General features: G+C 42.0%; 1 protein-coding gene across 1 annotated transcript; it reads left to right on the forward strand.

The window, feature by feature from the left end:
• Nucleotides 1–565: 565 nt before the first annotated feature.
• On the forward strand, nt 566–24,300 carry gpr37b (G protein-coupled receptor 37b). The gene is made up of 2 exons (XM_072672825.1): nt 566–1,694; nt 18,897–24,300. Exons 1-2 carry the CDS (start codon nt 831–833, stop codon nt 19,731–19,733), a joined length of 1,701 nt encoding a protein of 566 aa, XP_072528926.1. The 5' UTR covers nt 566–830; the 3' UTR covers nt 19,734–24,300.
• The last annotated feature ends 641 nt before the right edge of the window (nt 24,301–24,941 follow it).

A 24,941-nucleotide genomic window follows, 5' to 3' on the forward strand; every position in this document is an offset into this window, starting at 1 on the left:
CTTCATATCGGTCAGATCCAATAAATACATGGTTTGAAATAATACAGTGTCCCCACTTTATTAAAACATGCAAAACACGGCCTCTGCCAATCATTCTGCGATCCGACACGCACTCGCAGATTTTATTTTAAGTCAGCATTAAGCTATGATGTAACTTTATAAATAAGTACATCCCATTGGCAAATGATTATTCTGTGGAAAAGACATAAAATAAAAAAGATATATTTTTAAATATTTAATACTAGTGGAAAGGGGCTTTAAGGACGCATCTACTGAAAGATTCTTTCATTAACCAAATTTGGTCCTAAAGAAGCATCTATTGTGCAGGTCTGCCTCATCAACTTGCATCTCCCCACCTGTAACCCAACACCCCCTCCAGACTGGCCAGGAATCCTTTGCTGGGCTGCTTGTGAGTGTGAACTACCAGCCAATCATAGCGCAAGAGGCGGTGTTTTCCGGAATACGGGTGGGAAAACAAAACGCTTGTTGACTCCGCCTCTTGTACGTAGCTAGAGCGATTGGAGTGCCGCTCCTCCTCCTCCTCCTCCTCCTCCTCCCAGGATGCTTGAAGCTGCCGCACCCCGAGGAGCAGCAGACGGCATGCAGCCGTGGCCGGCGCTTTGCGCTCGCGCTCCCGGGCACGCGCGCTATTGAGCGAGACCGCGGTTTTGCATCAGAGCGGCGGTGGCGCGTGCATGCTGGAGCTTTGCGGAAAGTTCGCTCACTCACCCTACCTTCTGCCCCCGACCACGACTCATCTGGCCACGGAAGATGCGGAGCGGACAGAACGTGGCGCGCGGGCGCTGACCTGATCTGTCGCTCGCGCCACCATGCGGCTCCCGCTCCTCCTCTTCCTCCTGTCCGCAGCGCTCCTCTTCCACCACGCGGGCAGCGCGCTCGGGGGAGCCGGAGATGGACACGGGCTGGACGGCCTCGCGCGCTTTAGCCCCAGCTCGCGCTCCAGAGACGTCTACACGAACTCCTCCTCAAGGCAGGGGCGGCACGGGCACGCGCACCTGCCGTCAGAGCCAAACGGCCTGGGCTTGGAGCGGCGCTCGCGGAGACACAACAGGAGGAGAAAGTTGGACGGCGAAACGCCCCCCGGGCGCGGTCACGGTCACGGTCACGGTCACTACGAGCTGAAGAACGACAGGCGTAAAAGAGGCACGAAGGAGCACCATAAGAAGGGGTTAAAGAGCTCCAGGCTGTCGCAGCAGAACGCCAGGACCACCACCTCCTCTTCTTCTTTCACCCTTCTGGAACCCATGCCCAGGCCCCTGGCCCTCACCTCCACGGACTTCCCCTTCGACCTGACCAGGGATGTCGAGTTCTACACCCAGCACATGGAGGACCCGTGGGACGCGACGCCCATGACCCCTCCGTACCCCGAGGATGAGGAAAAGGAGTACTTTCCCAACCCGTTCTACCCCGTCACCAGCGAGACGTACGGCGCGTACGCCATCACGTGCTTCTCGCTGCTCATCTTCGTGGTGGGCGTGACGGCCAACGTGGCCATCATGTGCGTGGTGTGCCACAACTACTACATGAGGAGCATCTCTAACGCTCTGCTGGCCAACCTGGCCATTTGGGACCTCGCCATGCTCTTGTTTTGCCTGCCCCTCGTCGTGTTCCACGAGCTGACCAAAACCTGGCTGCTGGGCCAGTTCACCTGTAAGGTCGTCCCTTACATTGAGGTAATTCACGCAGCATTGATCCCACCCTGACCAGATTTGAGAGATGTCCAAATGATGCACACTACTATGTAGTTCACATCCCACTTCCAACCCTACAGAGGCACCTACTGTTTTATAAAGTCCACCTATCTCAGACGTCCACCATAATAGTGTACAACTACTGGCCCATATGCAACTCAGCCACTTGGCACTGCTTAGTGTTTTTGACCACAGAATGAGAGTAGTCCCTCATCCTAAAACATCTAGAGCAGCTCTGTGGTCAGAAACCATTGACTACTGGCCATGAAGCCCAAGATGGTATTTACCACACACTGGGCATCAACAGATGGGCAGCAGTCTCTAACTCTACACCAGCATGGTGGATCTTTTAGGTGTTTCCAATAATACGGGCAGTAAGTGTATATACAGACTTACAATCAGCTACTCTAACAGTTTGTGAGGACAGGACTCAAACTGAAAAGTAGACGGTATTGCTTGCTTTTTTGGTTAAAGCATTAAAGCTGAACTATAGTGGCGATCAGTTCTGTGCAGGTATACACTTGAAGGTTACTAATAAAGTGTATGATCCAAAGCTTTTTAGGTGTTTGGCATTTAAAAAGCTATTTATCTAGACAATAAGCATTTATATTCTTATAGAATAACTATTAGGATAAATACAGAGATAACACAGTATATAGTGATTTTTAGTGAGGATGGATGATCTAATAGAAACAGTGGCTGAATCTCAAATGGATCTGGTATGGATTATGGATTATGGAAGGTAGGTAATGAAATACCAACTTCTACCCCCAACTTGTGTATTATATAGCAAATAGAATTCCAGTTACATTTCACCATAGGTTACACAACTCCAGGTGCTTGGCTTGGTGTGTATAACTCACAGTTTCATGATTTATACAGTTTACTATAATATAAGGGCGTTGAAGCCATTTGAGATTGGGCCTGTAGCGTTAACCCTTGCTTCACAAGTTCCAGTGATGCGCTCTTGATAAAACTAATGTTATTTTTAGATTAGATACTACTGTGCTGTGCATTTGTTTAGTAATGACATAGAGTCTGAATTCTTAAGCACACCACTATCCATAATATTAGTAGTAATATCAGTAGACACAGGTGCATATATATATCCATTTCCAGTGGTTCATGTCATGTTCATCTGCTTCATCAGGAAATTTGGACACAATGTAAAGAACAACAGCAAGCTTCACATTATGTCCTGGTCGGAACATGCAGCCGCTGCTGATCACACTTAACATCCTTAATGAAATTGGAGACCTCATGTGCGTTTCATTACAGCTATAAACACATTAAAGCATTATTTATTCATAGATACGCTATATGAACAAAAGCATTGGGACACGTACTCATTCATTGTTCCTTCTGCTTTACTGCTTTAGTTGGAGTAACTGTCTCTACCGTCCAGGGAACGCTCTACTAGATTTTAGAGGCTGTGAGAATTTAACTGCATGCAGTGACAACAGCATAGGTAAGGTTAGGATGTTGGATGATCAGCACCCCACCTCATCTCTAACTCATCCCAAACTATCATCAGCTCAAAACTGGGGTCTTAATACCCCTCAAGCCCACACCTCACATTAGGCATGGTGCCAATAGGTTCATGTCATGTTCATCTGCTTCAGAGAGGTCAATTCTATTGGCAGTATTTTTCAACAGGGACTAGACAAGCCTGTGTGCGTGTCAGCAATGGCTGGAACCTAAAGTAGCCGAATACCTGCATTTGGATGTATAGTACATGCATAGAATATAGTGTTCTCTGTAGAGGAAAAAATTATTTATTTATATATAAATTGTATTTTATATATATATATATATATAGAATTGTAATTATATATGATATAATGTAATTATATAATATATATAATATATATGTGTGTGTGTGTATATATATATATATATATATATATATATATATATATAAATAACTCCACCTATGCTGGCACAGACACTTGCACACACCCAGACCCCCTGAGCTGTTTCGTAGGCTGCATGGACCTCCCGTGTCATCGCAGCATATATAATGTGCTGGTGCTCAGCATGACGCTTGCAGAGCAGCCTGTAAACTCTGGCTGGAGCAGAGGCTCGCATTACCCTAATCAGGAGTTTCTGCTGGAGAATGTGGGGCTGGCGTCTCTTTGTACGGTGGTGCTGAAGTGGAAACAAAGCCTTGCTTGCTGTCCTTTCAGTCTCTGAGAGGTTGCAGAGAATGAAGGGAGACGCAGGTTGCTTTTGTTAGTATGAGGGAGAGCTTTGTTGGGTTTAGGGAGGGGCAGTGGGACAGGGGTGGCCTCCGCATGGCATATATAATGTGCTTGTTCTTGGATGTGTACCCCAGCTACTTTGAATATGCTTTGTACATTATGCAGTTATTGGAAACCTCTATGGAGGCTCTGAATTTGCAGGGGGCCTTTTTGGGAAATGATGATTGCCTGACAAGCCCCCCACAAAGAGACTATAGCTACATTTGCATTTAACGGTTTATTTTGCATATATATATATATATATATATATATATATATATGTATATGTATATGTATATGTATATATATATATATATATATATATATATATATATATATATATGGCAAATCACATATATTTTGCTTAACAATGTTACCACCCATATATATATAACCTATTTGGTTGTTTTTCACCCGTCCACTGGTAACACTGTTAAGCAAAAAAAAAAGAAAAAAAAAAGAAATGTGCTCTGTCATGTGCTCTAAGTAGAATAGAAAAACAGTAATGGGAGATGATGTTGGAGAAACTCCTGCTGTTTATGTTCTTGGAGTTTATTAATGCGTAGAAATGTAATATTAATAAACCAACATCAATAAAAAAAGGTAAAAGTCCCTTATTTTTACAGCGATTAAGGATAGTTTTAGGTGTAAATTAAGATTAGGTTTAGGTGTGGGTTAAGGTGTGGGTTAAGGTTAGGTTTAGATTAAAGTGTAGGTCATGGTTAGGTTTAGGTGTAGATTAAGGTGTGGGTTAAGGTTAGGTTTAGATTAAAGTGTAGGCCATGGTTAGGATTAGGTGTAGATTAAGGTGTGGGTTAAGATTAGGTTTATATTAAAGTGTAGGTCATGGTTAGGTTTAGGTGTAGGTTAAGGTGTGGGTTAAGGTTAGGTTTAGATTAAAGTGTAGGTCATGGTTAGGTTTAGATGTAGATTTAGGTGTAGCTTAGGTTAAGATATGGTTTAGGTGTAGGTTAAGATATGGTTTAGGTGTAGATTGAAGTGAAGGTTTAGATTAGGTTTAGATGTAGATTAAACAGGTAATCACATTACATTTTATATTTTTTATTTTTTCTTGGTTACCTTAACATTGAGTTTGACAAGTCGACTTTAAGAGGACTCGCCTGTACTCTTTTCTTCGCTGCTGGAGGTCGCCTTTGTTCTGAACATAACAATTAGTCTTTAAAATAAAAAAATACTAGGAGACCAGGCTGATACGAATTGCTACTCTGAACAAAGCACATTACACAATCCAATCAAAACGAATTTAAATGTAAATGTAAATGTACTCATATACTTAGATGCACAACAGGAAACTGCTGGTTTAATTGTGGTCATGTAAAAATGAAAAACAATCATTTTGGTGCCTAAAATCACAAATTTTATACTGTATATGAAGGTCAGGAGAAAAAAAACACTAGAAGAATGTGGGATATGGGCGATTTAAAAAGTCCTTTATTATTTATTTTTGACATGCATTTAATGCTGTTTGACTGCATATGTGCATAGTGTACAGAGTACAGCTGGATGTGTGCATGGGTGTGCATGTTTGCCTGTGCATAAATTTATATATAAATATGTATTTGCTAATGGTTCTGTATGTCTATATGCGAGTTTGAGTGATGGTGTGTCGTTGTATTTAATGGTGAATGATCGCATGTGTTTAGTAGTGTATGAGTGTGTGCGCACATGTGGCCCTGTCTGCTCGTGTGTGTATATATATTAGCCTATGGGTGTGTGTGTGTGTGTGCTATAGCCAGTGTTTGGAAGGCTCTGGACGTTGATCAGGAGTGACTGAATTTGGGTTAAGTGATGAGTGTGGTCAGTCCGCAGGGCCAATGTGTGAGAGAGCACTACACAAGGAGAGAAAGCCTCAGGCACAATTACTCACTGCCTCATATCACACACATCTTCCCTCACACACATACACACACGCACACAGAGCCCAGAGTAGAAGCAGTTGAGACCAAAGTGTAGGCTGCACAGAACATGCCTGTCTCACAGCCTGCACTGTTCTAAAAGGAACAGTCTAGTCTCTGTCTGCTGCATTTGCGGCATATGGTCGATTACTTTGGGCAGTCATTTCCCTCTAAATAGAAAAGATCAGATGACATTATTGAAATCTACTTACAAAGGAAACCAACGGGCAGGTGCCTCCATTGACAGCCATTGTAACTGTGCTTGTGCCTTTGCTAGACGTTGACTTTAATTGATGGTTGTATTATGAAAACACTCATATTACTGCTGCAAAATTGGAAATAATAGTGTTGCTGTGCCTAAAAGCTGCTGCGTGGTATTTTGCTCACCCAACAGTATAACAAAAACCCTAGTTTACGATTTTCTGTACTTCCCCAAAAAGCAAATGACAGTTAAAGGAGAGATCTGTGGCTGTGTCTCCTCTGCAAAGAGGATGAAAAAGTGTGGGACCCGGTCAGTTAAAATGGTCAGTTAAGGAAACAGTCAGCAGTTATAATGTTAAAAGTCAGAATACTGAATGTTAGTGCTGCACTGAAAGAGCAATGCATGGGACATAGGGAAAAGCCAAGGAAATCCTAATTTAAGGTTAGCTGGTAACAAAGGGTTAAAAGCATCCAGCTGGATTCTTCCCTGATTTGTGGAAATGTAGGTACCAAAAAAGCTTTACCTGTCTGTACCCTGATTTACGTAATAAATGTACGATTATCTATCTATCTATCTAGCACTAATGCCATGATAATCAAACTATAGGGAACTAAATCATCATTGATTAAATTATTGAAATAAATACAATAAGTGTAATTGTTCAGTACAGCATACAGGGTAGAATTGTTTAGCCATTTTGACATTGGCATACTGAGAGGACACTATTATTTCACTATATATACTGTTTCTTATTTTTTTTCTGTATGACGACGATGATTGTTGACTTTGAACACAATGATATCATTGTTTGTCTGGCTGGCCATACGTTTGGGCTTCTAATAGCTATACATCAGCAAGTAATGTCCTGGAAATTTACCGGCAGTCACCCCAAGACCATTATACAAGGGCACAAAACCCAGATCTGATCTGATCTTATCTATTGTAATTATTTGTTGTCATAAGCCCTACCAATGCACTTCTTACAAGACAGCTTTTAGGCTGTCCACTTTTTTTGTATCATACTGTCTCAAAAGGTATATGTTATTTACAGGGGCAAAAAGTAATTTGTGCAAGTAGTGCAGATGGTTTCACATTCATGTGGCTTCCATGCAATCTCATCCATGCTATTTTTAAACTGAACTCAAACAAAATGAAATATGTATTGAACTGTCAGTCTGACAATTACAAACTGCTCTGATTTAGGAGACAGAAGCTGGTAAGCATTACTTTAGTAAGCAGGACACAGCAGGACAACAATATTTATATCACAGAATTGTCTAAAAGCCCACTTACAAACTAGCAGGCTAAACTTCACAGTACTGACTGTATTCCAGCCAAGTGAGGCTCAAATCACACACATTTGGAGGATAAAGCCTCCAAAATGTGTGTGGCTTTTATTTAGTAGAGTGGATTATCCAGGTTTACTTGCTCTGTCTTTTAATTAAACTCAGCATAACGCAGAACTCACAAGTACAGTGGGCTTGGGCTTGGGCTCCCTTGATGAAAATGGGTAGAACTGAGAAAGGACTGAAGAACAGATAATGGATGGGATGGCGGTATGGTGCGTAAACTTTGTCACAGGAAACAGAGGGATGTTGGATAGAATGGTCACGGAGATACAGGCATTGTCCTCCTCCCAAACGTCAGCTATTCCAGTCAATTTCAGTTATCTTAGTAAATACAGAGACGTTCTACAATGTCAGAAGGATTGTCCAAGGCAATTGACAGTATGGAACAGATGTGGTGTACTTTTATGCTGCTGACTGGCCCATCCCAGATGTGGGAATAGTGCAACTCACTTTTCCAGGTCCCCTAAGCAAAGGAGGTCCTCATGGGACCTGGACTAAAAAAGCTGAGGTCTATTTAAAAATTTCAAAGTAACTAATGTCATACCTAAGCGAACATTGGCATTAAGTTTGAGTCTATATGTAATATTTAGAAAAATATTGGAAGGCTTTCTCTGGCCTCTTCCAGGCCTGCAGGGACTGCCTTTGCACAGGGAAACTTCTGAAATGCGCTGCCTCCGACTGAGAGTTAGGTCAAGTGCATCTTGAGGAGCCAGCGCTTGGTCATTTATCTGAGACCAGTAGAGAAGCTGCCAGAACTGACTCGGTGACTCAGTGTGTTCATAGAGGAGTGTGTCTCTGCAGATTAGTTTAAACCTGGCACTCCCTCATACACATCCCCTCACTTCTCCCCTCGTGCAGACAGCTTGTGAGCTGGAGGGGGTTTGGTTTTGGATCAGTGTGCATCTTGTTCAGCCAAATACGGTTCATGCCAAACTTCTTTGGTGAATAAGTTTGTTTAAACTGCAGTTTAACACCAGAGCTCTGCGACATAAAAGTTGTATGTGCAGCAAAGCAGGTATTTAGGAAGTACAAACAGCCTCAGGTGTTTTGTCTGCCAAGAGTCAACCGGTGTTTCAACCAGCGCTTACATGTAACTTTAGGAAGCTGCACAGATCGTGGCCCTTGTAAGTAATTCAGCGATCAAGGCCTGACATGTCCACATTCCTGACAGGGAGCGCCTTTGAAACTCCACTGGAGAGATAGATGGGATGTGCAGAAAGCTAGCTATTTTTAGCTAGTTAGTGTTTTTATGTAAGACACATGCATGCAGCAAGCAGTAACGTCTTGCTGTTTCCTGTAGCAATCCTGCAGTTGTAATTTCATTCTATTTTTACATTTTTTTCACCATCACTCGGGCTGTTCTAACACTACCATGGCTTTTCTCAAGATTGGTGCATCATTGCCTCCACTAATTTAGTTTGGGGGTGTCGAATAACCCAAAATGTTGTAAAATGTTGTTTTTGTTATAATGGCCATGCACACAACAAAGTTGAACTTTTCAGCTTTTTTCTTTGAATTGCGATTGTGATTTATGGGTCTTTAGGATTCCATGAGGTTTTGATAGCTGTAATGGAGCCCATATAGAGATACACAACAAAGTGGAGCAAATGTAAGAACCTTCGAGCTTCAAGCTTGGACATGACCTCACAGAGCAGTGACATATCTGGATTTCAGAAGCTTCTACTTGGTGTATTATCTTTCAGCTCCAAGTGGAGCTCTACCACCAAGAGGTATAGCCTGGTTACACAACCCGGCTCTTTCTCACAGCGCTATGCTCTGCCCACAGGGTGAGAACGAGTCGGGCTAAAACCCCAGCTTTCAGGCAATGTGAGAGCCAGGGGTTTAGCTGGGCTTCTCCTCAAGGTGTAAAAGGCGCTTGATCTATGCAACCTGCTGTCTGAGTGAAGTTACTAAAGCTGTCCTTAGTGATGTCCATGACCAACTAAGAAGCGTATCCAGGTTTTATGTGATAGTACTTTAAAGAAGTTCAGGCCTTTATGCACGTTCCTTTTGGGTGGGCATCCAGGGAATGCACACAAACAGAATGCTGGCATAACTACATGAATTATGTACAATTAAACATTTGCGATAATTGCAACTAGATGAGTCTTTTACATACGTGGACAAAATTGTTGGTACCCCTCGGTTAATGAAAGAATAACCCACAATGGTCAGAAATTCAATGAAAATGAACAAATGAAAATCCGACATTGATTTTGAACCATGCTTCAACAGAATTATTTAAAAAAGTAAACTCAGTAAACAGGCCTGGACAAAAATGATGGTACCCCTGAAAATAATGTGACCAAAGGGACATGTTAAATCAAGGTGTGTCCACTAATTAGCATCACAGGTGTCTACAATCTTATAATCAGTCAGTGGGCCTATATATAGGGCTACAGGTAGTTACTGTGCTGTTTGGTGACATGGTGTGTACTACACTTAACATGGACTAGAGGAAGCGAAGGAAAGAGTTGTCTCCAGAGATTAGAAAGAAAATTATAGACAAGCATGTTAAAAGTAAAGGTTATAGGATCATTTCCAAGCAGCTTGATGTTCCTGTGACTACAGTTGCACATATTATTCAGAAATTTAGGATCCATTGGACTGTAGCCAACCTTCCTGGACATGGCCACAGGAGGAAAATTGATGACAAATCAAAGAGATGGATAATACGAATGGTAACAAAAGAGCCCAGAAAAACTTCTAAAGAGATTAAAGGTGAACTTCAAGCTCAAGGAACATCAGTGTCAGATCGCACCATCCATCATTGTTTGAGCCAAAGTGGACTTCTTGGGAGATGACCAAGTAGGACACCATTGTTGAAAACAAATCATAAAAAAGACTGGTATTTGCCAAACTACGTGTTGACAAGCCCCAAAGCTTCTAGGAGAATGTCCTATGGACAGATCAGCTCTATGTTTACAGACAAAAAAATTAAGCATATCAAGAAAAGAACACTGTCCATACTGTGAAACATGGAGTAGGATCTGTTATGTTCTGGGGCTGCTTTGCTGCATCTGGCACAGGGTGTCTTGAATCTGTGCAGGGTACAATGAAATCTCAAGACTATCAAGGGATTCTAGAGAGAAATGTGCTGCCCAGTGTCAGAAAGCTTGGTCTCAGTCGCAGGACATGGGTCTTGCAACAAGATGATGACCCAAAACACACAGCTAAAAACAAGAGCAAAACATTGGACTATTCTGAAGTTGCCTTCTATGAGCCCTGACCTAAGTCCTATTGAGCATCTTTGAAAGGAGCTGAAACATGTTGTCTGGAAAAGGCACCCTTCAAATTTGAGGCAACTAGAGCAGTTTGCTCATAAGGAGTGGGCCAAAATGAGAGGTACAGAAGTCTCATTGACAGTTACAGGAATCGTTTGATTGCAGTGATTGCCTCAAAAGGTTGTGCAACAAAATATTAAGTTAAGGGTACCATCATTTCAGTCCAGGCCTGTTTCATGAGTAAATTTTTTTTAATACTTCTGTTAAAGCATGGTTGAAAAGCAGTGTCTGACTTTCATTTGTTAATTTTCATAGCATTGTTATTTATTATTACTTTTGTCAGATTCAAGTTATCTCTGTGACCATTGTGGGTTTTTCTTACATTAACCGAAGGGTACTGTCATGACTGGCTAGGTCTGACAATGACTGGTGAACACTCGCAGGGACGGTGCAATGCAAGAACTTTAATACACAAAAACAGGGGGTAAACAGAAAGCAGAAGTGGCAGCAAAGTACAGAGTAAAACTAGTAACAGAACACAAACACGTGACAAAGCAAACAGGGCAAAACAAGAAAGCCACCTGAGGCTGGTGGATTGCCAGGGAGCTAGGCGTGAACGATCTAACAAAAACAGGGAGATATAACCAGGAACTAAGTACACTGGCAGTGCCAGTAAAAAAGCAAGGAAAGAAAGTAAACCACGCTCGTCAGGCACAACAAAACTTACGAGACGTAACCACAAAGGGATCTAAAGGGCCGTTTCCCAGAGGCGAACAAACCAGAGCAGTACTACTCTCATGAACATGGATAGTCCAGCAGGACTGAACTGTGACAGACTCTCGTAGACGTCCTCTTGAAGCACTAACAAGGTCCTAGACTACTTGGACAGACGTCAACACTCCAGGTTAGCAACGGCAACAGCCGAGTTTAACACAGAAAACGTGAAGGACTCCTATGGACATCCTCGTGAATCTCTAACGATGCGCTTTACAAAGCTTGGCTTTGGCAGGTTTGGCAGGTTGGCTCAGAACGGTGAATTCACGTTAGCTCCCTAAATACCCCAGCCCCAGGTGAATCAAATTAATAAATGCAAATCAGACACACATGAACACAACATAAAACATGGCGTGATACATAAGCTAACTGTCAACATAAAAGTCCGTGGCAAATGACGTGAACATGAACTCTGAACGTAAAGTCCGTGAATGAGGAAATCAACAGAACATCAACTTAAAAGGCCTGTGGGCCGCGGCTTGGGACCGCCGACGCAGTGGACCTGACAGTACCGTCAAGCACCGCCAAGGCCAAAACTTGGGCAGCCAGCACTGCTCGCCTTGGGGCACTCACGGGTACCTCCGCCAGACCAGATCTTGAAACTGGGACAGCTGGCACTGCTTGCCTGATAGGAGGCGCTGATGCCACTGCCGAAACATGAACAGAGGCGGACGGGGCTGCCGGCATGACTTATGAGGCGGGCGGGGCCGGCGACGGGACTTGAGAGGGCACGCTGAGCGTCGCCGTGACCTGAGAGGGCGCACTGGGCGTTGTCTTGACTTGAAAGGGCGCGATGGGCGCCGCCTTGGCTTGAGAGTCACTTGAACCGGTACCGGTACCGCCTGACAGGTACCAACAATTTTGTCCACATATGTTCATCGCTGTAAGGGAATTTCGGCCCACTCTTTGTATAATTGTATTAATTCTGCTACATGTAAGGGGTTTTGGAGTATGAACTGCCCATTTAAGGTATTGCCACAGAATCATGATGGGCTTCAAGTCAGGACTTTAACTTGGCCTCTCCAAAACCTTAATTTAGAGGTGGACATAATTGTGTGCATGTCCAAAAATCATTAGTCTGCTGCATAACCTAACTGCACTTGAACTTTAGGTCATGAACTGATAGTCAGACATACTCCCTGAGAAATCCAGCCTGAGTCAAGTTGTTGTGTTGCTCCTGTGGCAATTTTACAAACATTTGTAGTGCCCCTCTAGCACTAAACAGAACTGTACTGCGCTGTCCAGTGTCCTGCCATGCTGCTGTGTCACCTCTTGCTGCTGTGTGGCTTGCACTTACCAGGCACCTTTTGGTGCCATAGCATCGCTCTCTCGCCAAGCTCTGCCACACTGTTTCACTTCACCGCATTCCACAGCCAGTTGCCTCTCTTTCGGTTGTTTGGAAACCTCCTGCCTCCAGGCTCTGTCTTCTTCGCTGCCCTGCTTCGAGTTTGTTGATGCATCATTTGTCTTTTTACATCACAGTAGCAACATCACTGTCGCTTGTTTTATTAATGTTAAGCAGAATTCCTCACTTGAGTCGATTTTATCAATCAGAGGGCAATCAATTAATTTGTGCAAAAATTCACTGAACTTGAAAATGTAGTACATGGAATTTAGCCATTAAAACCCACACTACTCAAAGTTCCCCCACAGCCGCAGTCTGCATAAACACACCCCAAATTTGTGGTGCTGCAGCAAAATACTGTATAACTGGAGCCCATAATATAAGTAGACAAGGGGCAAATTCATGTATTCCTATTCCAAAGTTGTTTTTTTATCAAAATCAGTGCAGTGCTGATTTATACGTCTGCAAAGATGCAAGGCACAATGCAGAAACCCTTAGCTATGTCTTGTGTGAATCTGCAGAGCTGTGCATTAAGCAAAAGCGACAGTCTGTCCAAAACAGACCTAACTCAAAATCAAAATGGAACAGTGGGAGGAATTGAATTGAATTTATTACCTAGTGTACACATCATGTTGTGTGAAAGTATGTTGGCAGAACATACTTGGTTGGTGAACATCAGCAAATGATGTCTGCACAGCTTTGTAGACAGAATAATATTTTACCCATCTATAAAACTAACTATCAAATGCTAGCTAGAAAGTATACAATGCTGTGAAAAGGTTTTTGCCACATCATAGTTTCTTCTGTTTTTGTTTGTTTGCCGCATTTAAATGTTTCAGGTCATCCAATTAATTTTTGTAAAGTAAAGTAAAAATTATGTGAATACAAACTCATAATGCAGCTTTTAAAATATTATAAGAATTATTAAGATATTAATAATTAGTGATTAGAATATTAAGATTGAAACATTTCCTTAGCAATGACTTTGTCCCCCCTACCAGACTGGTAGATGTCAGTGACTTTGTTTCTCATTTGTATTTAAATGTCTTTAGAATGGGGTATCTTGCTGCTTTGTGTGCACAAATTCAGAGCCACCAAGATATTCATGCATTTTTTCCATATTGTTGAATGGTAAAATGTTCTATTTTTCTTCTGAAAAGAGTGCCATAAAAGGAACCCATGAGGTGTGGAAATGTCAGATGTTAAAGGGAGATTGTATATTCATATGGAGTTGAGAAATGGGGAAAGAAAATGCCACATGGGAAACCAAAATGCAAACTGATTGGATTTTTAGTCTTTTCCATCGCTTCATTTAGCTGTGCAAAGTTTTTTTTGAGAGGCTAGAGTAGAGGTGGGCAATATGACTATATTTTATAGAAATTGATACTGATACCTTTTGTTATTGTGATACAAGCAAGCTAATCATCAATATTCTCAGTGTTTAAAGAACACTGACCAACTACACATTTCTTTACAGAGAGTGAAATTACTGCTGTTTAATTAGATAAAGGGCAGCAGATTTTGTATTGTCACTACACTGTACTCAGTATGCGAGAGTATTTTTAAAAAATTAGTTTTTAAGAATCTGATGCGTTTTGTCTGCATGTCAAAATATTGTCTGCATGTATAAATATTGTGTATTGTGAAATTGTCTCAAAATTAGGCCTGGGCACTATGACAATATTTGATCATATTGCGATAAATTTTGTTATTGTGATACACAGTATGCTTTTCTAAGCATATCGAGGATATTGTAAGTGCTTCAGGAACACTGATCAACTGCAAGTTTCATGATCAAAAGTGTAATTAGATAGATAGATGAAGTGCAGCAGATATTGGATAAAAAGCACTGTATTTAGCATGGGAGTTTCTGAATAGAAGTTTTCAAGAGTCTGTCGCTACTGATGCATTTTGTCTGTGATTACATGTCTGATGAAAAATGTCTTTAAATATTGTATATAGTATTCACACCTAGGTTAGAACTTACCAAATGATTGTATGGCATATTTGTGTAATGGGTATTGTAGGTATTCTTTTCCTAGCTACTAAAGCGATGTTTCCATGTTAGCCAGCTAGTTGCAGTGCCCTGGGAAACTGAAGCAAAGAGCTTTGGGTTGAAAAACAACCACTTTAGTCTTTAACAAGTCTGTTTAACAACAGCCAAGACAAATCAGATCCTCCGGCCCTCCTTCCAACTCTGAGAATGTTTGGATCTAAATCCACTTTACGACACCCCAGCGGATTTATCCCCTGTATATCTTGCTGGCCGTTGGCTTCGACAGCTGAGCCCTTTATCAGGAGGATTTATGCATCAGTCTGCTTTATATAAAACACCGTAACCGTAATGGCCTTTGTCTGGAGCCCACTCATGCGCTTCCTCACTGTAATCCCATTTGTCAATACTGAAGAGATATTGCCTTGCCCCGTTGGCCTCAACACGGCCACCCCCCAGCCACCCTGCCTCGAAGCAACCACTAAAGGCAGATTAATAACTGCTGCCTCTGTTGGGCTGAAGGACCTCTTAATCAAGAGTTTAATGGAGCATTATTAAAGGCAGTAATGGTGAGCAGCACATCACCTGCTGCTAGGAAACCTGCATATCATGAAATGGCTCCCAAATGGCACGGGTGGTAGATACTAGACATGTTAGGCAGCAAGGGGTCACCACAGGTCTGCCACGAGGGCTACTATGTACTTTTGGAGGCATCTGTATGTCGCTGCATGTGCCTGGAGGAGTAGACTAAACACTGACAAGTGTGCTTAAAGCTTAAGGACAAAGACCATTAACCACAGAGCTCATGGGCTTTTAAACTTACTGAACTATGATCTACATTTTTGTAGAAACAAATAGGGATCAAAGGCTTCTCCCTGAAAGTAACGCAGTGTTTAGGAGTGCTCTAACCTAGCACGTGGGTGATAAAACATTCATCATGTCTCTGCCAGGGTAAGCAAACATACAGAGCAGGGATCAAGAAGCAGGCTGAGGCTGGATATGCCTTTTCAGCCCAGACGTACAGTTGTAGTCTTTCATGGCCAAGTGAATGTGATTATATGGGCTGAGGTTTAGCAGACACTGAAAATTGCAGGCCACTTGACGTACAACCAAAAAATCCAATTCACACCTAATAAATTAATGTTGTGCCATCACTGCTTCTTAATGGACTTAATGGAGCTTAATGGATCCAGTACGTTGTGTGCTGTTTTGTCAAAATGGCAAAGCTTTGGCTCGAACTGCTTTTAAAGATGAAAGGGTTGGGTTGGTGCGGCTTGGCACAGGCCTACTGAGGCAAAATGCAGCGTGCATATTTTCCCTAATTGTCTCCTCCTTGATGCTGATGTGCCGGTTTTGCCCTGTAATTACCGAAATGAAGACAAACACTTTGTTGCCTCTGTATTTGTGGGATTGTAGCATCAGTCCACCGGGAGCCATGTGCCAAACAGGGCGCCTGTTATGCATCATAACTCATGGCCAGGCTCCAGTTTCTGAGCAGGAAGGGAGTGTTTAGTTTCCTTTAGCAAGGCTGCTGAAGGAGGTTAGTCTGACATTTATAGTGAAGTGATATTAAGCAGTTCCTCTGCTAATTTTAACATTAAGAAACTGAAAAGTCTGCCGCTACAAAGCTTCAGGAATAAACACACGCCTTTCATGTTCTTCTGCACACCTGTTGACATTCTGGGAACAACACATAAAAGTATTTCCAGCATTTGAGGTTCAGTAGTCAGTCAAAAAAAGTTTTCTATGCATGGAAAACTGGTGGCTTAATGGATCAGTTATGGTTTCTTAAAGGTGAATTTTACCGATAATTCAAAATGTCAGCATGATTAAATCATTTGAACGTAATGTTTGGGTGGTGTAGAACTGAGATTATGCAGTGGGGAGAAAGTGGGAAGTAGGATCTTCCGTCTAGCACATGAAGGCAGTATAAGCACAGGTTAGAGACTAGACAGTACAGGGGATGGGTTGGGTAGTGAGTACACTGATAGGAAGTAGTCGGTATAGTGGTAGTAACTAATAATCCTTGACAGCTTAAATCATTGTCAAAAGCGTGGACAATGAACACATGTAAAGTGCCTGCGCATGTAAAGATAATCTAGCATGATATTGCACATTACAATGACTGGCCGCGGCAAGTAGTGCAATAGATGAAAGTGGGGTACAGGAATGAGGTAGTTGAGTCTGACTGTAGCTGAAGGACAATCAGCAATCTGACAGCCTGGGGGGAAAACCAAATGCTCTTTCATCTGTTCTGTCTTGCTGACATTCAGAGAGAGATTGTTGTCCTTGCACCAGAACTCAAGCTGCCTCACCCTTCTCTCTGTAGGCTGTCCTACTGTTGTTGGAAATGAGCCCCACAACTGTAGTGTCATCAGCAAAACTGGCGGTGATGTCTGGCGGCACAGTTGTAGGTGAGCAGGGTGTAAAGCAGAGGGCTCAGTGCACAGCCCTGGGGGACTCAGAGTGATGGAGCAGGATGTCCTGTTCTGGGTCCTGGCTCTCAGAGACTCTAGTTGAATCTAGTTGCAGAGGGATGAGCTTGCATAAGAAAGTGGAATTTGCTACTTTGCTTCTGGATAATGGTGTTAAATCCTAAAGTGAAGTCAATAAAGACCATTCTGATATAGGGCCCTAATTGTCCAGGTGGGACAAGGCTAAGTGGATAGTAAAGGATGTGGCAACCTTTTACTTTTTATACTGTTTATACTGTTTATACTTGTACGTACATTGGTGGGGGTACAGCGTAAGTTGAAGTACTTCATGACAATAATGATTAGGACAACAGGGCGGTAGTCATTAAGGCAGGTGACTCAAGACTATGGTTGGGAAATATGTCAAAAATACTATATCACAATATTTAAAGACATTTTTTATGAAACACAATATTTATCACAATGAGGGACTGGTGGTTTTGGGACTATTTTCCATTACTATCTGCCAGTTTTGCCTTACACTGAATTCATTTTAACTATAGCATTCCCAAAACTTAATTTAATTTAAAAAAAAAAATGTACTTTTTACAACTGATGTCACAAAGCAGCTTTACAGTAATCTATTAATGAAATAAAAGATCAAGAAGACAAAGACAAAACCCTTGGTAAGAAAGCCAACGGCAACAGTGACAATGGAAAAAATCATCAAAGCTGGAGAAAGAAACCTTAGACAGAACCTAAACTCACAGGAGGAACCCATCCTCCACTTTGAAATGAGTCAGAAAGTAGTCACCATACCACCACATACACTATATTGCCAAAAGTATTCACTCACCTGCCTTCGCACACATATGAACTTGAGTAACATGCCGTTCTAAATTCATAGGGTTTAATATGGTCAGGCCACCCTTTGCAGCTATAACAGCTTCAGCTCTTATGGGAAGGCTTTCCACAAGGTTCAAAAGTGTGTTTATAGTAATTTGTGAACATTCTTCCAGAAGCGCATTTGTGAGGTAAGACACTGATGTTGGAAGAGAAGGCCTGGCATGGACCTTGCTTTGTGCACTGGTGCTTCATGTTGGAACAGGAAGGGGCCATTCCCAAACTCCCGCAAAATTGAGAGCATGAAATTGACCAAAATCCTGTGTTATGTTGAAGCATTAAGAGTTTCTTTCACTGGAACTATGAGGCCGAACTCCTGAAAAACAACCCCACACCATAACCCCCCCTCCACCTAACTTTACACTTGGCACAATGCAGTCAGACAAGCACCGTTCTCCTGGCAACCGCCCAACCCAGACTCGTCCATCGGATAGCCAGACGGAGAAGCGCGATGTAAGGCTTGGGTGCAGCTGCTCGGCCATGGAAAGCCATTCCATGAAGCTCTCTACTCACTGTTCTAGAGGAGTTATGGCCACTGAGCTTGGGTGCAGACGGTTGGGGTTCGATTACTGAAGGAGGTTTTCAATGTCCACTGTGTGTGTTTGCTTACTAGTGTGTATGTGTGTGTTCACTGAACTGATAAGGTTAGAGAAGGAGGCCAAATTCCATCTGTTTCCAACATAAATGATGATAAATATAAGTGTCTCTTTGTCTCTATGACCCCAACGATCAAACTTCCATCAGTGTCAGGCTTTAATCCTTATTTTCCCATTTCTGTTGTGACTGAAACTGAACTGCATTTTGTTTTTTTTTTCTTTTTCCAGGTGGCCTCTCTAGGTGTGACAACCTTTACCTTGTGTGCCCTCTGTATTGACCGTTTCCGCGCCGCCACCAATGTGCAGATGTACTACGAGATGATTGAGAACTGCACGTCCACGGCAGCTAAGCTGGCCGTGATCTGGATCGGTGCTCTACTCCTGGCACTACCCGAGCTTCTGATCCGGCAGCTGGTGGCGGAGAACGGCACCACAGGGGACGAACCGCCTGAGGAGCAGCGCTGCGTGGTGCGCATCTCCTCTTCGCTGCCGGACACACTCTACGTCCTGGGCCTGACCTACGAGGGCGCACGTCTGTGGTGGTGCTTCGGCTGCTATTTCTGCCTGCCCACGCTCTTCACCATTGGCAGCTCACTGGCCACGGCACGGAGGATCCGTCGGGCAGAGAGGGGCTGTGCCCGCGGCAACAAGAAGCAGATCCGCTTGGAGAGCCAGATGAACTGTACAGTGGTTGCGCTGGCCATCGTTTACGGCGCCTGCGTGGTGCCTGAGAATGTGTGCAACATGGCCTCAGCCTACATGGCCGCTGGAGTGCCCCCTGACACCATGGCCCTGCTGCACCTTATCAGCCAGCTGCTGCTCTTCCTGCGGGCGGCAGTCACGCCTGTCCTGCTGCTCTGCCTGTGCCGGCCCTTCGGTCGCGCCTTTCTAGAGTGCTGCTGCTGCTGCTGCGGTGGTGGCGAGTCGTGCGGCCTGGCCGGACGCTCCTCTGCCGCAGCCAGCGACGACAACGAGCATGAGTGCACCACTGAGCTGGAGCTGTCCCCCTTCAGCACCATCCGCAGGGAGATGTCCAACTACACAGCGGCAGGGTCGCACTGCTGAGCACTGGCAGAAGGCATGCATTGTGCCAATGTGTGTGCGTTAGCTCTAGGGGTGTAAATCTCTGACCTCAGAATGATTCTATTGTGATACTGTAGGATACCATTTAGTGCATCAAGAACTCTCATTTCACCCCGGTTTCATGATTTTGGTACAATTTAGATTTGTTATTAAAAATGTTTAATATTTTTTTAAGTTTAAAACTCCCTTAAATCTTACAATTTAATATGTTTACAGTTATTTACTGCAAGGAAATCTTAGCTAATGAAATAATCTTAATTCTAGTCAATATATAATGTTCCTTTAAACTGTTTTAAGACTAAAAGGAGGCCTTACCCAGTAGTAGTATAGTGTTCCTGATAAAATCCTTGGTGAGTCAATATATACAGTGGGTGAAATAAGTCTTGAACATGTCACCAAATAGTAAATATATTTCTAAAGATGCTATTGACACCCATCCAATCCATACATGCAAAGAAATTAAACGGTAGATTTTCATAAATTATGTGTAATAATGAGAAATGACAGGGAAAAAGAATCACCTTTAGAAATATATTTACATAGAAAATTGGTGTTCAATACTTATTTCACCTGCTATATATATATATATATATACTTTTTATTTATATATAATTTATTATATATATATATATATAATAAATACTGTTTGGGCTACCAGAGAAGTCTAGAAGCTATACAAAGCTGCAACACATTGGTTTAATTCTACCAAAAAAGCCAAAAATAAGCGTAAGGACAATATTCTTTGTCTTACATACTAAGACGTTTTGACATTTTACATGTTAATAATCTCCATAAAAGTCCCAATAAACAGGATGTTACATCATCTGTATAAAAAGACAACAGCAAGGCCAAAATTATGTACAAAATACACTGCATCATTTTTTTAACGTTAAAAGTTTGCAGTAGCATATGTGAACGAACAATTTCCGTCAGTTCACTCAATAAAATTTGTAAGTACTCACGAATTCGGAGTCAAATAGAGCACAGTTAAGATATTTACGAGTGAATTGTGGCAATGGCAAGTGTATTATGGACCAAAACTGGCACAGCTGTATCAAGTTTGATATTACATTAGAACTTAGGGCCACATCTGGCCCACATGCAGCCTTGTAAATCGTTTGTCCAGCATTTCTATTTTGGGCCATAACAGGCCCAACTGCAGCCAAATGTGGCTGTGTTTTGCCACCCAGAGTCCTACAAATTCATCACCTCCATTTCACGGCTGCATGTGAGCCAGGTCAGCCTATCAGCTGTGACTAATTTGCCTTGTCTTGTGCAGATAGATGATCACAGTAGTTTTACCAAGTCTGGCCTAAAATCCTACACATAACCTTCCTGTTTCATTACCACTAAATGCAATAAACAATGGCAAATCCAGGTCCAGAAAGTAAAACTCCAGCCTAGGATGTTGATTCAGCTTCCTGGATGGCTCTGCTGCAGCTCCTGGGGTAGAATTACCACCTCTGGTAGATACCATATCTCATCAAAGCTGTCTCAGCACATGTGTGAGAGAAGAATTATTGAGAAAATAATCTAAATTATCTGCCAAAAAAATTTGACAATTTCCTTAGATAAACAGAACATAAAGCTGGAAATAGGATAAATAATTTTATATAAAATATTATATATAATACAACCTCATTGGGAATTTTGACTAGATTTAAAATGTTTTCACTTGCTAAGATATATTGTGTAATGAATACACATACAGTGTTTAGCATTATTTATAAATACAAATTTCTAAATATACAAATATATATATGTTGGATTTGTACTCTTGAAAATAGTGATTTTCATTTTGGCACAAAGCTGACTGTGTATCATTCTAATTCAGTGAAATTGAACTGACAGTCCAAAGCCAATGCAGTTGAATTGTCATCTTCAAATTTTTACACCCCTAGTTCGTGCCAACAATGCCACACCTTGTACTATAGAGTTTACCAACCCTGCTCTTGGAGAGCTCCTATCCATTAGCGTTCCACACCCAATCCAGCTAATGACTTGAAACTGGGGGAAGGCAGATCTCCAGGCAGAGGGGTGATTACCAGTTGTACTGTAAAAGCACATGGATTCTTAACTCACGCCTGTAAATATTATGACCTCACATCCCTGCGTATGTTGCTCTGTTAAAGGATGGAAATGTACATTAACGTGCATATTGCCATTTATGTATTACTGTCTTTAAAAGAATAGTTCGGTAAAAATCAGAACATGAACAGGATGCGTCACTTACCTCAGATGCAGTCGATCGGCCAAGACTTATTTGATATCAGAATTTTTCTTTAGTTCACAATTGGAGATGTCAGGCTAATGTTGCAAAACAAACACTGGACACTGTCACCCAGCTAATTTCTGTAAATACCTGTCCAGATTATCACAGCTACGTAAACAAAATGGGTTGAATCACTTGGATAAATCATATTAAGTAAGACACATCATGTTCTAAACCATGTCGATGCGTTTTAAGCAGGTTGAGAGTAGGACTGCAACAAACATTTACTTTTAAAATGAATAATCACTTATGATTATGAAACACACAATTACCAAATAACTGATGTACCCATCAACTTTCAAACTCAGCTGGATGATGTTTTATATGTCTGCTAAAAAACAGAGAAGATGAATAACTTACACTCACTACTAAACTAACTAAACATTCACTCTTTTAATGAACAGTCCTGCTAAGATATGTAATGTGCCACACAAGGTCAGACGCTTGCAGTGTTGAATAGAAAAAGAGGCTTTAATAAAAAGGTTGTAATCCAAAGTCAGAGACCACAAACAGGCTATGATCAGTTCTGGAAGTCAAAACAGGATGAAAATAACACATGGATACATCCAAAAGGCAAAAAGCATATACAGGCAGTAGGTCAAAATCCAATGTAACAAAACACACTACAAAAGTCCAAAGGGTAAGGAAAAATGTAATGTCATACATAGGAAATATTGCTTAGTAGATCGCCAAACAGGGATACAATACTTTGCAAATGTCTATTCTATTCTCGGGCTTAAATACTATGCTAATCAGAGGTAAAACAGGTGTTACTGATTAGAAGTTAGATGACAGAGCATGAATGGCCGGTTGAAGTCATATAATCACTGCTAGTGTCTCCCAGAGGATTCTGGAAAATCGCTGAGGTACTCTGCAGAGACGTGACAATATAAAAGATTAATAAATAATCAATAATTTTTTTCTTTCCAAATTTAAAACCAAGGATTTGCAACAGTAAAATATAACAAAACTAAATCAGCTGTCCTTCAATTAGTTCACCATAATTTTGTGAAAATCAAAAAAGAAACCATAATTTTAGTCTACACTCGTGTTTTATTTTGACACAATCTGGCCAGAGCCACGTCAACCACCTTGTTCTTTTTGTTGAAGGGCGAAACTTTATCCATAACCAGGAAGCTGATCAGCTCTTGTTGCTGAAGGACGGGACTTCATGTGTAAAAAGACGGCATGTTGAGCGTTATGAGAACTCCCATTCATATTTCAACCAGTGACGTCTCCTCATTTATAATGCCTCTAAATTGACTTGTTTTTACCTCTGTTTTTGCCTCACACTAATAGAACTCTGCTCTCCACTCACACGTCAGAGTGATGGAGCTGCAGCTGTGTGGCTGTGTTGCCTTATGGCTCTGTAACAGTTTTAGGCACATGCTCCATTCACATGACAGAGAGCCAGTCAGTCTGTATGTTTGTTACTGCAACTATGTGTCCATATTATTGGAATTTTTTAATGTAAAAACGTAACAGTGGCAGTAAAACTGTATTCCACACTGTTATGGTTAAAGTTTGGCGATTAATCCACGGTTCATGTTTCCTGAACCGTTTTTAGTTAGCGCAAGAAACATGTGTGATGACCACCAACTAATCAGCTATCAAATTAGTTGCCAGCTAATGTAATTGACAATTTTAGACGACTAAGTTGATTAGTGGTTGCACCTCTAGTCGAGTCCTTTTAGGCCATTAAAGAAGTTTAAGTTCAGTGTTTGGTAGCAACGTTAGCCTAGCATCTCCAGTTGTAAACTAAAGAAGCGCACATTACCTATCTGACATCTCTTGGCTGATGTTGGCTGCATGTGATGTAGGTGATAATCAGGTTTATTTGATTTTTGAACTTATGTTCTGTGTTTGGAAAGCATAGCGACTGCGTTTGATTTTGCATACAGACCTTTTTGCACTGCCAAACCACTTGAGCTTTCTTCTTCACACTGTTCCCATGTCACGCAGAGTGTCCCCTGCATCTTCTATTTGCAAGTAACATTTCTATGATCTTTCTACATGACTGTGTGTTGCCGTGCCGTGACCTTTCTTTCGATGAAGGTGATTCTTGTAAATCTAAGTCTTGAAGTCTGTGAAGCGGTAGTGTGGGAACTCGCACTAAAATAATCTGTATGTGTCTGATAGCAGAAACGTGGATGCCCACACAGTGCTTAGTGTAGTTAATGTTTTCTAAACCTCATTTTTATATAACCACAAAAATTCCTCTTTAATAAACAGAAGAGTTTGCTGGGAGAACAGCAAACCAACATATTCAAATGCAAATGTGGTCTCTCTCTCTTTTTTTCTCTTTTTTTTCCTTAGTCAATCGAGTTCTTTTCATAACGTAAGCTGTCCACCCTGGGCTGCTTTTTAGGGGGTCAGTACACTAAACACAACTGAACTAAATGAAGCTAAAAAAAATGGCTACTTATAGACGCCTTTGCAAAGTGGCTAACAAAGATATTTGGCTTGTTTTTTTTTGTTGTGTTCTTTAAACAGTCCTCATTCTAGGGGGGCGACACAGATCCGTCACCACCGTACATGTGTCTGTATCAGTCGCGATAAGGCAAACAGTGTTTATCCACATAACCACATTAGCTGTCAGACCGCATGCTGAACAGAGCCAGATGAGCGGCCTTGTTCCGTCAGGAGTATGGAGGAGCCCACTCCCGCCATTCAGACGGAGCTGCTCTTTTATGTTTTCCACTGCATTCTTGGGCGTTTCATGTTTGTCAGAACGGGACCGCTCTGCTATTTTTGGGCCACTTTGTGGGAAGACGACTGAAGGGTTTGACAGACAGGAGCGTTGCTCTGTTCCTGCCGTAATCTACACTTGAAAAACGCTCATCGGGAACGCTGTAGTTTGATTTGTGGCACCCTGTAATCAAGTATACCGAAACCGCCACCTACGCCCACTCCCTCTC

The sequence above is a fragment of the Salminus brasiliensis genome, chromosome 2, assembly GCF_030463535.1.
Source record: "Salminus brasiliensis chromosome 2, fSalBra1.hap2, whole genome shotgun sequence".
Classification (NCBI taxonomy): domain Eukaryota; kingdom Metazoa; phylum Chordata; class Actinopteri; order Characiformes; family Bryconidae; genus Salminus; species Salminus brasiliensis.

Coding starts and splice junctions, on each gene's coding strand:
- gpr37b (XM_072672825.1), top strand. CDS start 831: ATGCGGCTCCCGCTCCTCCTCTTCCTCCTGTCCGCAGCGCTCCTCTTC. Junction 1,695..18,896: donor AGGTCGTCCCTTACATTGAG/GTAATTCACGCA, acceptor TTCTTTTTCCAG/GTGGCCTCTCTAGGTGTGAC.